The sequence below is a fragment of the Sander vitreus genome, chromosome 8 (genome assembly GCF_031162955.1).
Source record: "Sander vitreus isolate 19-12246 chromosome 8, sanVit1, whole genome shotgun sequence".
In the NCBI taxonomy this organism is placed as follows: domain Eukaryota; kingdom Metazoa; phylum Chordata; class Actinopteri; order Perciformes; family Percidae; genus Sander; species Sander vitreus.
Genome location: NC_135862.1, coordinates 27,477,967 through 27,490,490, shown reverse-complemented (window position 1 = coordinate 27,490,490; position 12,524 = coordinate 27,477,967). Strand labels below are relative to the sequence as shown.

Sequence of the window (12,524 nt, the reverse complement as noted above, 5' to 3'; positions counted from 1 at the left end):
GCGGCATATTATGCGGTTTCTAATTTAGGTGTATGTCTAAATAGGTTGTATCTGTTTGTTTACAGTCTAAAAAAGGACATATTACTTTTTGTCTAATTTGATACAACCATAGAAATCAAATGGACACAAGCTACGACTTGTTAGTAAAACGTGAGCAGAGCCTCTATAAAGCTCCGTAAAGCAGAGGGGAGCTGCAGATTCTCTGATAATTCAGTGTTGGTTCATCGCCACATGCAACACAAGCACTTTATCTTTTCATTCATTTAAGAAATAGGTATTGATTATATAACGGATATGAATGTGCTCATTGAGCAGTATATCAGCATTCTCGGCTCAAAGTAAAATTCAACAAGCTGATTGCCATGACCCTACTGTTGCGTTGCGCTGGGTATGCTGAGTAGACCCATATGTCTCGGGAATGGAAGAAGAAAAGTATTGCGAGGTAACGCAAAACACATTGCGAGGAAATGCAATGTATTGCGAGAGACCGCAAAAAATCTTGCCGTGACCCTTGCAGGGCTCGGTACGAAAGAGATGTCTGTAAATCAGTGGATACATTTTTTGAGCGTCACAACTCGTTGACTCGGTTTACTATCAGAATTTGATGCATTCAGTCCAATAACATTTGGAAAGTCTATAAGAGCTGCAGAGAGCTAAACCGGAAGTAGCCAGCTGGGCCAGCGGAGGTCTCTAGTGCACCTGCTTTATGGGCTGCACAGTGCAAAAGGGTTTTGGCTCTATCACGCCACTGAGCAATTCTCATAGCAGCGAACAGGGCCCCGCCTCACACGTTGTATTCAGTTCTTATTATACATACATGGTGTCAACTCGCTGTCGAAGAGAAGAGAGAGCAGAAAGTGCAGCTGGTACCCATGCATTAATACTGTAGAAAATGAGTATTAAAACTGTTTAGAAAAACACTAATAATATAGTTAAAAAACTATTTACAAAAGCCATGTATTAGTTGCCAATTTCTCAAACTGGTTGCCAATGGCAACCTAGCAACTGTTACTGTTTAAACTCTGCATATGGTATTAATATAGTCCACAAAATCAGGCAGTATTTGGCAGGATGAGGAAAGACAGATTCTGACATCAATTATGTGAATCAGCAAAAAATCCCATCAATGATTGAGGATCGTGTCTGGTGATGTAGGATAATTGTGGTATTTATATCTACTACAAACAAGACAATCCATATCAAAGTTTAAAAAACAAAGTTAGATATGTGTGCACGAGGTAAGTGCGACTTACTCTTCTGTGTTGGAGGTAGACTGTCCTCCAGGAATCATCCCCTGCCACAGCTGAAAAGAAACACACACCCATAATAACACTGTACTGAGAGAGCAAACTATGAATGAATGAATGTGTGTGTGTGTGTGTGTGTGTGTGTGTGTGTGTGTGTGTGTGTGTGTGTGTGTGTGTGTGTGTGTGTGTGTAGTTTGATGTCAAAATGTGAACAGGTTGGCAGGATTGCACAGAAAATAGCTTTATTATTATTTGTGTCCTTGTGTTTCCTATATCTATTTGAAGAGAATAAAATCCAGTGTGTGTGTGTTACCTGTGCGTTGCTGGGGAAGCTGGCCCGTACTATTCCAGGCAGGAGTTTGCTGTGTATGGCGGTGGCTGAGACAATCTGAGCCGAGGACATGGAGGAGATGCTTTGCATTGCCTTTTCCTTGGCATTCTGGTCCTGCACAGCAACAAAAACACACATTATCACCTTCATCATCATTGAATCAATGAACACACTTTACATTTTGGCCCTACACAATCCAAACCCAAAGTGAGAGCAAACATCAGGGCACCAACTAATAATAAGTATAGAAATTCTAAAAAATTAGGAAGAAGAATTGAAATTATCATAAGTAATGAAATTTAAAATCTGAACCTGAATTCTTTCTAATGCCCAGCAGAGGGCAACTCCACTAGCTCCCAAGAGTAAGTGCAATTAAGAAAATGACCATACTTCTCATTTGCTTTATTACATTGTCCTAATAGGTTTATGGACTCAATCGCTAATTTTAACATCTTGTTCAATACAATATTTAGTAAATTATGGTCCCATTCAGAGTAAAATACATGATAAAGCAAGGAAATGCTTTAGGGTGGGGCTACCCTGTTATTGACCTGTCGCCGTGGTAACAACAGGATAGAGGCCTAGAAATGCTAACTATGGGGTACATTAAGATAGCCCTATACGTGTTTTTGGGTGTTGTCTGTGTTTCCGTCTTAAACTTTGACCATTCCACTGTGTGTTTTCACTTCATTAAAGTTAGTTGTGACATTTTGGTCGCCTAAAAGGGTCCTGTCCTACAGTAAACATTCTCAGTTAACAACATGCAAAGTGCATGTAATAACATAAACCTTTGGTAACAATTGGGACCTGAGCCTCATTCACATCACAATATTACCCCTGCATGGAATGCTCCTCAACTTCACCAGTGACCCTAAGTTTGCCTGTTATTCTATGTCCATCTTCCAAATTGGTGAAAAAAAGGAGAAATTCCAGTGTGCCGCTTCATTTAGAGCATGTTTTGAAAATTATATATATGCATATATAAAATATATACTGCATGCCTAAGGTATATTTCTCATATGTAAAGTGTACGTTAAAGGACAATAGTTAATAGTTAGTAGTAAATTGTAAAAGTTATAAACATGGCCACAACTCTTATGGGGAAACAAACTAAAGCCAGTTTCAACCAATTTTCTGTTACTTAACTTCAGTCAATAATGCCAGTAACACTTAAGTAAAGGGTGTGCATAAGACATGACCAGTCATAACTTAGACATGACACCTGTCATGAAATGAAGGAGTGTTTTTGAATGTTCATTACTTTTGTCATTTAGTGTCCTTCGGTAAATTATAACACATTTAATGCAAAGTTAGCATCTGTGTGTTTTGTTGATTTGAAGAAATTCTGAGGGCCAAAATGTTGTCAGAATAAATAGAGATATGTATATGGAGCCAGAGTGTCCAACACTTATTGATATTAATAAATTGTCTTTGAATTTAAATGAAACTAAGTTCATGATATTTGGAAATTAAAAAAAACAATCAACCATGAAGTAAATATCATGATAGAAAATGTGGAAATAGAAAGAGTCTATGAAAGCAAATTCAGATTAGAGAGAGCAAGTATGAACTGAGGGGAATGTGCATGTTCACAAAGATAAAAATAAAACTGTGTTACACACTACAAAGATTTAAAAAAAAATATTTTTTTTAAATCTTTGTAGTGTGTAACAGTTTTATTTTTACAAGAAGTAGGATGATTAACAAATATAAAAGCGAGGCATGTATGGCAATGTGTATATGAATGGGAATGTTTTGTTTATTTTATTTTTTTTACCTCTGCACATATGTGTGATAATATGTATACAAAATACAGAAATTAATATACATTTTATAAAATGGATAATATCCTGAGTTACTTAAGAACAAAATAAGAATAAAATAGAATGCAAAAAGGGTAGGTGTAATAAGCAAATGCTTCAACCTACACCTTTTCGATCAGTATTGATTATAAACGAGTTAAGATGACACTGCATGAACTAAGGTGACACTTTGTTTTTTGGTTGTTTTTTGTTGTTGTTTTTATTACCATTTATGTTATGTAAGTGATGTTGTGTATTTATGTGATTGATTGACTGATTGAAATAAACTAAACTATTTCTTATTTTCAAGTCTACCTCCAATCAGCACCTCACTACAACCCTTAGTTATCTTTTCAATATTGTAATTGTGACGGTGTCATGACAGTCTTATGCACACCCCTTCAAATAAAGTGTTACCATAATGCCTACTGGCCTAAAATATTTGCATATTTTTGTCACTAAATAATTTATATGAGACTAATTATTCCCCTTTGATTACATTATTTTTTTAAACCAAAGAATCAACACTATAAAAATAAACATCCTCCCTCGGTTAAACTACTTATTTCAAAATCTTCCATGCTATTTGAACCCAGCATTTTTATAAGTCGCTTAACTCTTATATCTCTCAATATATTTGGAATAACAAACATCAGAGTTCGGTTCTCTAAACTTACTAAACCGAAGGTTAAGTAGTAACTAGAAGGCTTACCCTTTCCCAATCTACAACTCTACTATAGGTGGGCTCAACCTAAAATGATGACGACTTGGTTTCTAAATAGGAACGATTCTTTATGGATTGGTCTGGAGTCTCTGGCATGTTATCATAGAAGGCTTCAATCCCTCCCCTTTATTAACAATATAGACAAGCTGAAATCTCGCAACAATGATATAATTATTTACAACACAATACAGGTCTAGAGGGATGTGAGAAAACATTAAAATATTCTCTCTGCTATATCTGCTTGGTCTCCCCTGGCAATAAATCCTGACCTTCCGGCGTAGATCAGGAGTATTGCTCTATTGGAGTGGGCTTCCAAGGGTCTATCAGATGCCACAGGCCTATTGATATCCAACTCTGTAAAGTCGTTTGAGCAAATTAGAACCAATTTTGACATTCTCCATAAGCACTTTTCCAAATATCTCCAAATTTACTATTTCGTGGAATCTCTTTTAAGGAAGAACGGGATCTGCTCAAAACTGCCAGAGTTAAAAAAATGTCATGGTCTTGGCCAAATCTCGGGAATAATCTCAAAGATTCATGCTTTACTGCTATACTCCAACTCTTCAGCTTATGATTACCTGAAGCAATTGTTGGAACATAATCTGGAGGACACATTTAGTTCTGCAGATGGACCAAGATAGAATCTTAAGAAATGTACTGTGATTTCTATACATGAACAACATTTACATTTTTCCATAGGACCTATTCACCTCCAGAAAATGTGTGTGTGTGAATATATATATATATATATATATTCACACTTTTTTCTGTTGTTGATGTGTCTGTTGCATTCAAAAAACAATTTGAAAAAACAAAGCCTACTATACACTAGAACACTCTGTCCAACAGTCCCTCCAGGTATTCGCAATGTCGTGATCCCTAACAATTCACACAAATTCAACCAATCTCAGTGAATTCAACCTCACAAATTTGTCCAATCATGACAACTTTACCGCAAATTTGACCAATCACCAGAGCAACCCGCGACTTCCAACAATCACAGCAATGCCCTGTGCCAGACCTTTGCGTCAGTATCTAACACTAACTCCCAATTTCCACCAACTGTGGAACGTCTGCGGATCTGCTCCGGAATGGCGGTGGAGTCAATAGGTTTCCATTAAAATCAATGTGTGTATTTTCACTGACTGCGGAACGGCTGCGGAACGGCTGCGGAACGGCTGTTGGTTTTGTGGTTCTCTTCTACGTGAATTTGCGAGATCTCGTGGGTCCTCGTGACTACAGCTGTCAGTCATGGCCGCAGCCGTTCCGCAACAAATACGGACCTGGTGGGTATTGAAGGATGGGGGAGCACGGAGCCGACACACAGCGGAGCCGATCCACAGCCGTACCGCATTTGGTGGAAATGAGGGGTTAGAGCGACTGACCAAGCGGCAGTATTTGACGAGTTGGGAGTGAGAACTGGTTGACGTAACAAATGTACGTCTCCAAATTTATTTCCTTGTTTCTGGTATGAAGATGAGACATGTGTGACTCGAACATCTCACATTTACCAACAAAACGTACAGCAAAAGGCCGTGCAAAACATTTCAGACCATCCAGCCAACCTGTTCACATTTTGACAACCACACACACACACACACACACACACACACACACACACACACACACACACACACACAAGATGCAAGAGAAACAGGAGTTGAGACCCTAAAAAGACCATGACTTGAATTTAGGACAGCCACGCTCGTTATCGTTAGTTCAATAAAAAGTTAAAGGCCAATAAGTACTTATGTGAGCGCTAAGACAACCGCTCAATGGTGTTTTAAGCCCCCCAACGTCGACTTCTAGGCAGCGCTGCAACCGTCGACTTCAAGACACCTAACCCTAACCATTGCCTAATCCAAGTGCCTTCCAGGCAGCGCTGCCTGGATGGCGACGTTGGGGGCTTAAAACACCAAACACCAAGACAACCACTAATAACCAGTATTCTTTTTTTGACTGTTTATTAATCGCAGACTTCTTTAAACCAAAAGTGACATACATTTTCTGGTTTTTGCCTCTCAAATGTAAAGACTTCCTGCTTTTCTCTGTTTTATATCATTGGAAATGTCTTGGGCTTTTGGACTGTTGGTTGGACAAAATGAGCAATGTTAAAATTCAAGCTTGGGCTGTAAGAAATTGAAATAATGAAAATAATCCATAGGTTGATTGATAATAGGAATATTAATTAGCTGCAGGCATAACGATATATCTATAATAAAAAGCTGTGATAATCATTGTCTTTAGAGGAGTCAACACTAGGTGCCTTGAAGCATATCACTCATATTATGTTTCCTTTTTACATAAAAGTCCAATATTAACATGCCCAAATGTAAATGTCCTTAATTTGGGTTGTGGTCCCTATTTTTATCTAGTTCCGAATTTGTCAGTTATACAATAATATCTTTGAATACCATAAGAAGCTAGGTCTTAAATATGTTATATATGTATAATGCATATAATTTTCATTCAATTCATTTAGCTACATTGCACTAATTCTAGCCATTTCCTATTTTTATAGAAAGTGTTTTCCAATTTAATTTTAAAGTTAACGGCATACACTGTAACATCAATAACATGTTAGTATTTAAATCTACTTCCTAACTAACAAAAAGTTAGGAAATTTGTGTTTGGTAGATTATTTCTCTGTGGTAACAATGCTTTTTGGCAAATAGTGCCCCATTTGTAAGGAACATGCATTTGTGGGATGAGCAGCAGCGCTGAGTACGTGGGTTGCGCCCATGAAATATTTGCCAAATCTTCTCTGCCATTGACTCGTTTAGTGTTTGGTGGATTGGACGATTCTGCCTATGGCAGTTGGATCGTAGGGTCAAAGTGTGGAGAAGACGCGGAGAACAATATGCGGATTGCTGCACCGATAGAGTAACACCTTTTGGTGGAGGCAGTGTGATGGTGTGGGGCGGCATCTCCCTCACTGGAAAAACGAGGCTTGTCATCATTAGAGGCAATCTCAATGCAGAGAGATATAGAGATGAGATTCTGCAACCAGTGGCAATCCCATATCTCCACAGTCTGGGACCGAACTCTATCCTCCAAGATGACAACGCTCGCCCCCACAGGGCAGGGTGTATTAGAGACTACCTCCAGAATGTGGGAGTGGAGAGGATGGAATGGCCTGCCAGCAGTCCTGACCTCAACCCCATTGAACACTTGTGGGATCAGCTTGGGCGTGCTGTTCGTGCCAGAGTGACCAACACAACCACGTTGGCTGACTTGCAACAAATGCTGGTTGAAGAATGGGATGCCATCCCACAGCAGTGTGTGACCAGGCTGGTGACCAGCATGAGGAGGAGGTGCCAGGCTGTTGTGGCTATGTATGGTTCTTCCACACGCTACTGAGGCTCCTGTTTGTGAAATGAATAAATTGTTAAATTGGTAATATGTCTTGTTTCTTCAAACTTCAATCATCCAATCCACCAAACGAGTCAATGGCAGAATAAGCTGTTTGGCATTGGCACATTTTTCATGGGCGCAACTCACATACTCAGCGCTGCTGCTCATCCCACAAATGCATGGGCACCAATTGAAAGGGAACTAAACAGGCTTTCCAATGGTATAAGATTTATTGCCTAAAAGTACTGTTACCACAGAGAAATAATCTACCAAACACAAATTTCCTTACTTTTTGTGCTAAATTTATATTGATTCAAAAACCCTTACTATAAATTTTAATCAACCATTTACAATTTATTTTATTACAGCAAACAATCAATCAATTCAGGCCCTGTTTACACAAATACGCTCGCGGGTGAAAACAACAAAATATTTTATCAGATGTGCCTTTTGTTTAGACGGCGACGGCATTTTTGGGGCTTAAAAACGTAAAAAAGTGAAACCACCCTCCAGAGTGGAAATCTTAAAAACGCTCCACCGTCGCGTTCCCGTCTAAAGGGTAAAAACGCACTGTGCGAGGGTGTGGGTGTGTGCGTGTGTGTGCCGTGTGTGTGCACCACGTGTGTGTGTGTGTGTGTGTGTGCATGTGCGTGTGTGTGCGCCATGTGTGTGAGCCGCATGTGTGTGTTTGCGCCGTGTGTGTGTGTGTGCCACGTGTGTGTCTCTGTGTGCACTGTTTGAAGCAATAACTCCACCTCCTTGTCTGTCCAGACAAAATTGTCAGCTTTTGTTTTTCGCTTCGCGCTACTAGGGAGAGGAGAGGGCGATAGGAGGAGGAGAGGGAGACAAGTAGAAGGAAGGTTCTACGCAGGCGTGCGTACTTGGTGCATCGCATTTGACACACTTTTGTGTCACCCCCCCCCCCATAACGCTGGTCTAAACGCGGAATAAAAAGTGAGAACGCAACGCCACTTTCGCGTTTTCTCTTCAGATCGTTTCCGTCTAAACACAGCTTCAGTCCGGCTCGTTTCTATTCGAATCCTGTGTGTAAATATGTTAATATTACTTCACCCCTTACCTTCAGTTTTGATTGAAACTCCCTGGATTTTCTTCTGGCTAAAACCTGGATATGACTGGATACCTGGAGAGAGGAACAGAAAAGAGAGGGGTTGGAGGGTAGAAAAGAGAGGAGAAAGGACCAAATAGTGAGTTGCCATGGTTATGAAAGGACTATTGCCACACAGAAAGGGTACACACACACACACACACACACACACACACACACACACACACACACCTCTGCTGGCAACAGTGAAAAGACCCATCTTTGCACATCTTTTGAGAGAGCGAAAAGACACCTGGAACCACAGGCCAAGAACTGAGATACTAATACCGTATTTCCACTGCATGGTACGGGAAGGCTCAAATTAACTCGACACACTCGTTTTTGGTTTTCCATTAGCAAAAGTTGTGGATAGTACCTGGGGGTAGATAGTACAGCATGATTGGATTTAGTGCACAATCCCATTATTACCTGTTTCCTTGTCCGCGTCTTGCCTGTTCGAAGCTTGATGTATCTGGCTATCAGCTCATTTCGACCTGGAGAGAAAAGACACAGAACATACTGGTAAAACATTTGCCTCTTTTATAGATTCTGCAATACTGCCGTAAAAAGATCCGCCATTATGCCGGCTTTGCTTTTTTACACTGAACCAAACAACACCTGCATAATGCAGCCCCAGTGTGTAATTTTAGATAGTATGCCAGCATTCCGAAAGCAAAATAGGGGTGATGTGTAACACAACAGCGTAGGTATCTAGTGTGTGTAGTCCCACCATGCTGGCTGTCACTTTTACACAGACGTCGATTCAGCTCCGTTACTACCGCCGCTGTCGGCCTAACAGCAAAACAACTCTGTCCCCTGAATCCGCGCAACATTACCAACTTGAACAGGCTGTGTGAAAAGCGCTATTGACACACACACACACACACACACACACACACACACACACAACCCTATTTAAACTATCCTAATCACAATCAGAAATCATATGACCCTAACAACAACTTAGTGCCTGATTTAGCACTGTTGACCCAGCAACCCTGTGACATGCATTTTCACATAGTGGCCTTTTAATCACTGATACCCCTGTTGAGACACACACACACACACACACACACACACACACACAGAAGCCCTGAATACACATGCCCCAACAATACAGGTATTCATGCTGACCGGCCGTCCCTTGATTAAAGGAACCAGCAGGACAGCTGTACCCATGCACATACGCACACAGACACGCGCTTACAATGCTGAATAATTCAACCCATTCAATAGGCAGCATAGCAGGCTCAGCATGACCTGGCTAGTATAGATTAGTGGGGGAGAGGGAGACAGAGAGAGAAAAGGAGCAGAAAACCACAGCGTTACATCCAGAAAACCTGTGACAGAGAAGTGTTTGTGTTCATGTGTTAGGGCTGCACAATCCATTGAATATTAATTCCCAATCACGATTTTGGCTTCTTGCAATTAAATTAACGACTGTGATATTGTTGAACTCTGCTCTGCAATTTGCTCTGCATATCCTATCTAGCACTTCCTAAAGTAATATCACAACTCAGGAAGGACTAAGTCAGCCAGTGGCATTACACACTGCCATTTACCGTTTACATCAAACAACACCAGGCTGCTACAGTATAACCAATCATATATCCATACACATCAGACTCAGCCAGATATTTCACTGGTGGAGAAAAAGATAGATGGGATAGCCTGCAGTGTTTACACTGTATAAATTAATTTATTATTATTCATTATTATTTATAAATTATCGGCTAGAGGACTAGCTTAATCTTGACAGAACACCAGGATGAATTTCAGCTCGCATGCACATTTTTGTAGGCTTAACATTGTTGAAACACAGCAGCTAATATTGTTACAGTAGTGAGGGAAACAAGTTGCTGTAGAGTTGTCACTGCACTGCATCTCTGTCATAATCGTGTAGCCCTATTATATATAAACACATTAGTTGATAGTGTTTGCATTACAGTGGCCTCCAAAGTCTGACCAGGGGCCTGTTGCACAAAAGTAGAATGAAGAAATCCAGGATAACTGAAAAAGCGCAGCTTGACTTAGTGTGGTCCACTCATCGCAGCTTAATCGGTTGCACGTTTGCCGAGCCAGGATGAGAAGGTGAAGCTATGTCAAGCCAGGTGTAGATAGCTGGGATAAGTGCTCGTTCACAGCTTTCTTAAATAGACCACGGTATCGATCACAGATGTACTGATGCAGAAATGTGGAAGACGTGTGCGGCATATGTTTCACCTGCTGAGCAGCAGCTTCTAATGGAAAGTTACGAGGAGGTGAAGCATATAATATGCAAAAAGGGAAATACGGCCTGTTGTTATCAGACAAAGAGAAAAAGCCCGACAGACAATAGCGGACCGACTGAATGCGTAAGGATTTAAAAAGATCTACTTAGGGCCTACTAGTCACTCCACATTTTTACAAAGTTGTACACTCGGTTTTAATTGCTTTTAATATGCTTGTTTTAAGTGTTGGTTTTATTGCTGTATCTGTTTGTATGTGCTAGTTTTACTGTAAAGTGTCTTTGAGTAGCCTGTAAAGCACTATATAAATAAAATGTATTATTATTTAACCTACTATGCCTCAAAAGTGAGAAGAGGGAATTCATGTTCCTCGGGAAATTTACCCTAAGGACTAGGCTTACTTTCAAACCCTTATTCATAATGCGAGAATATGTTTTACAACCATATGCACCAATCTCTATAAGCTATGACTAATTCTAAATATCTTTCTACAAATAATGTTCATACAGAATAAACATGACTGGACAAAAACTAGAGAGTGACTTCAATACACACTGTAAGCATATCTGTAAAACAATGTAGCCTATTATTCATGTTTTTTTCTCACTCCCAAGCTTCAAGATGCGTGACAGCACCAAAATAAAAAGATTAAGAAGCTTTGTAGCATTATAAAACATTCCCACTCTCATCTCGTAAAATACGGACGTTTGGTCAGGTGCCATTGTCGTCGTTATTGACGCTAAAAGTCTCCTTTAGAGTCCGCTGCACGGTGTGGGAGGATCCCCCTGCCTCCCCCGTCTCTCCACGTTGCACGGGGAAAATTTCACGGGGAGAGCAGCGGAGGACAAGTCTCTTTCCTCCGCATTGTCCCTTTTGTCACTTTATCTCCGGTGCCAGTGCAACTATTTCTTACCATCTAAACAACTGCAATTCAATCAGGAGAGACTCCGTTGCAGATATGCAAACATTTATTAATAAGATATAACCAGTAAGTACAAACATAATTATTTGGAGATTATACTCCATTGTAAAGGGGTATCTATACAAATCTAATGTTTAGGAAAACCAAACACATCCCCCAATGGAATCTAGACACTGGTGGTGGTGAGAAAAATCCGAAGACGTAAAAACGAGTTGTCAGCCGGGAGAAGACCAAGAACACCGTCAAAAATGCCTGGTCGCACTCTCGTCTGAAAATACAACTGACAGAAGCAGGAGAGAGAACAGATTTAAAACATGGTAGTATGCTGTGATTGGTTAGAACATAAGTGCCCGATTCTAATTGGTATACAGAACCGTAACACCCACTGCCCAGCTGATCAGTTAAAGAGAAGAGAGACAACGTAATAGAAGTCTCCCAGACAGAATTTACGCTGAGCTACATTAGTAGGATTTAAATCAAACTTGTGACAGCAATAGTGACAAGTAATGCATGTTAATAAAAATAAAGCAGAACACATTCAGAAGACAACAGAATAACTGTTAAACACGTTTATTTCGGATCAGAGCGGCAGCTGATTTAACAAGACTCAGGATTAATCTTAGCCCAGCTGTTAGCCTGCTCTGGAGCAGGCTAGCTGCAAAGAATAAATCTCCATGGTTACTTGGCTGGGTTTAATTCAACCTGCTTTTGTGCAACCAAGTCAAAGCTAAATTCATCCAGGATAACTTGAATATCCCGGCTTAATCCCTTATCCTGGTTTTGTGCAACAGGCCCCAGGTTACAACTTCAG

General features: G+C 40.2%; 1 protein-coding gene across 1 annotated transcript in view; it reads right to left on the bottom strand.

Annotated features, from left to right (window-relative positions):
* LOC144522551 (transcriptional enhancer factor TEF-1-like) overlaps positions 1-12,524 on the bottom strand; it is an 81,009-nt gene that overhangs the window by 34,887 nt on the left and 33,598 nt on the right. The window contains exons 3-6 of the mRNA XM_078257721.1: positions 8,993-9,057; positions 8,537-8,599; positions 1,561-1,692; positions 1,254-1,303 (exon numbers count right to left, since the gene is read on the bottom strand). Of these exons, the coding sequence (XP_078113847.1) occupies positions 1,254-1,303; positions 1,561-1,692; positions 8,537-8,599; positions 8,993-9,057 (310 nt within the window). The remainder of the gene's footprint in view (positions 1-1,253; positions 1,304-1,560; positions 1,693-8,536; positions 8,600-8,992; positions 9,058-12,524) is intronic.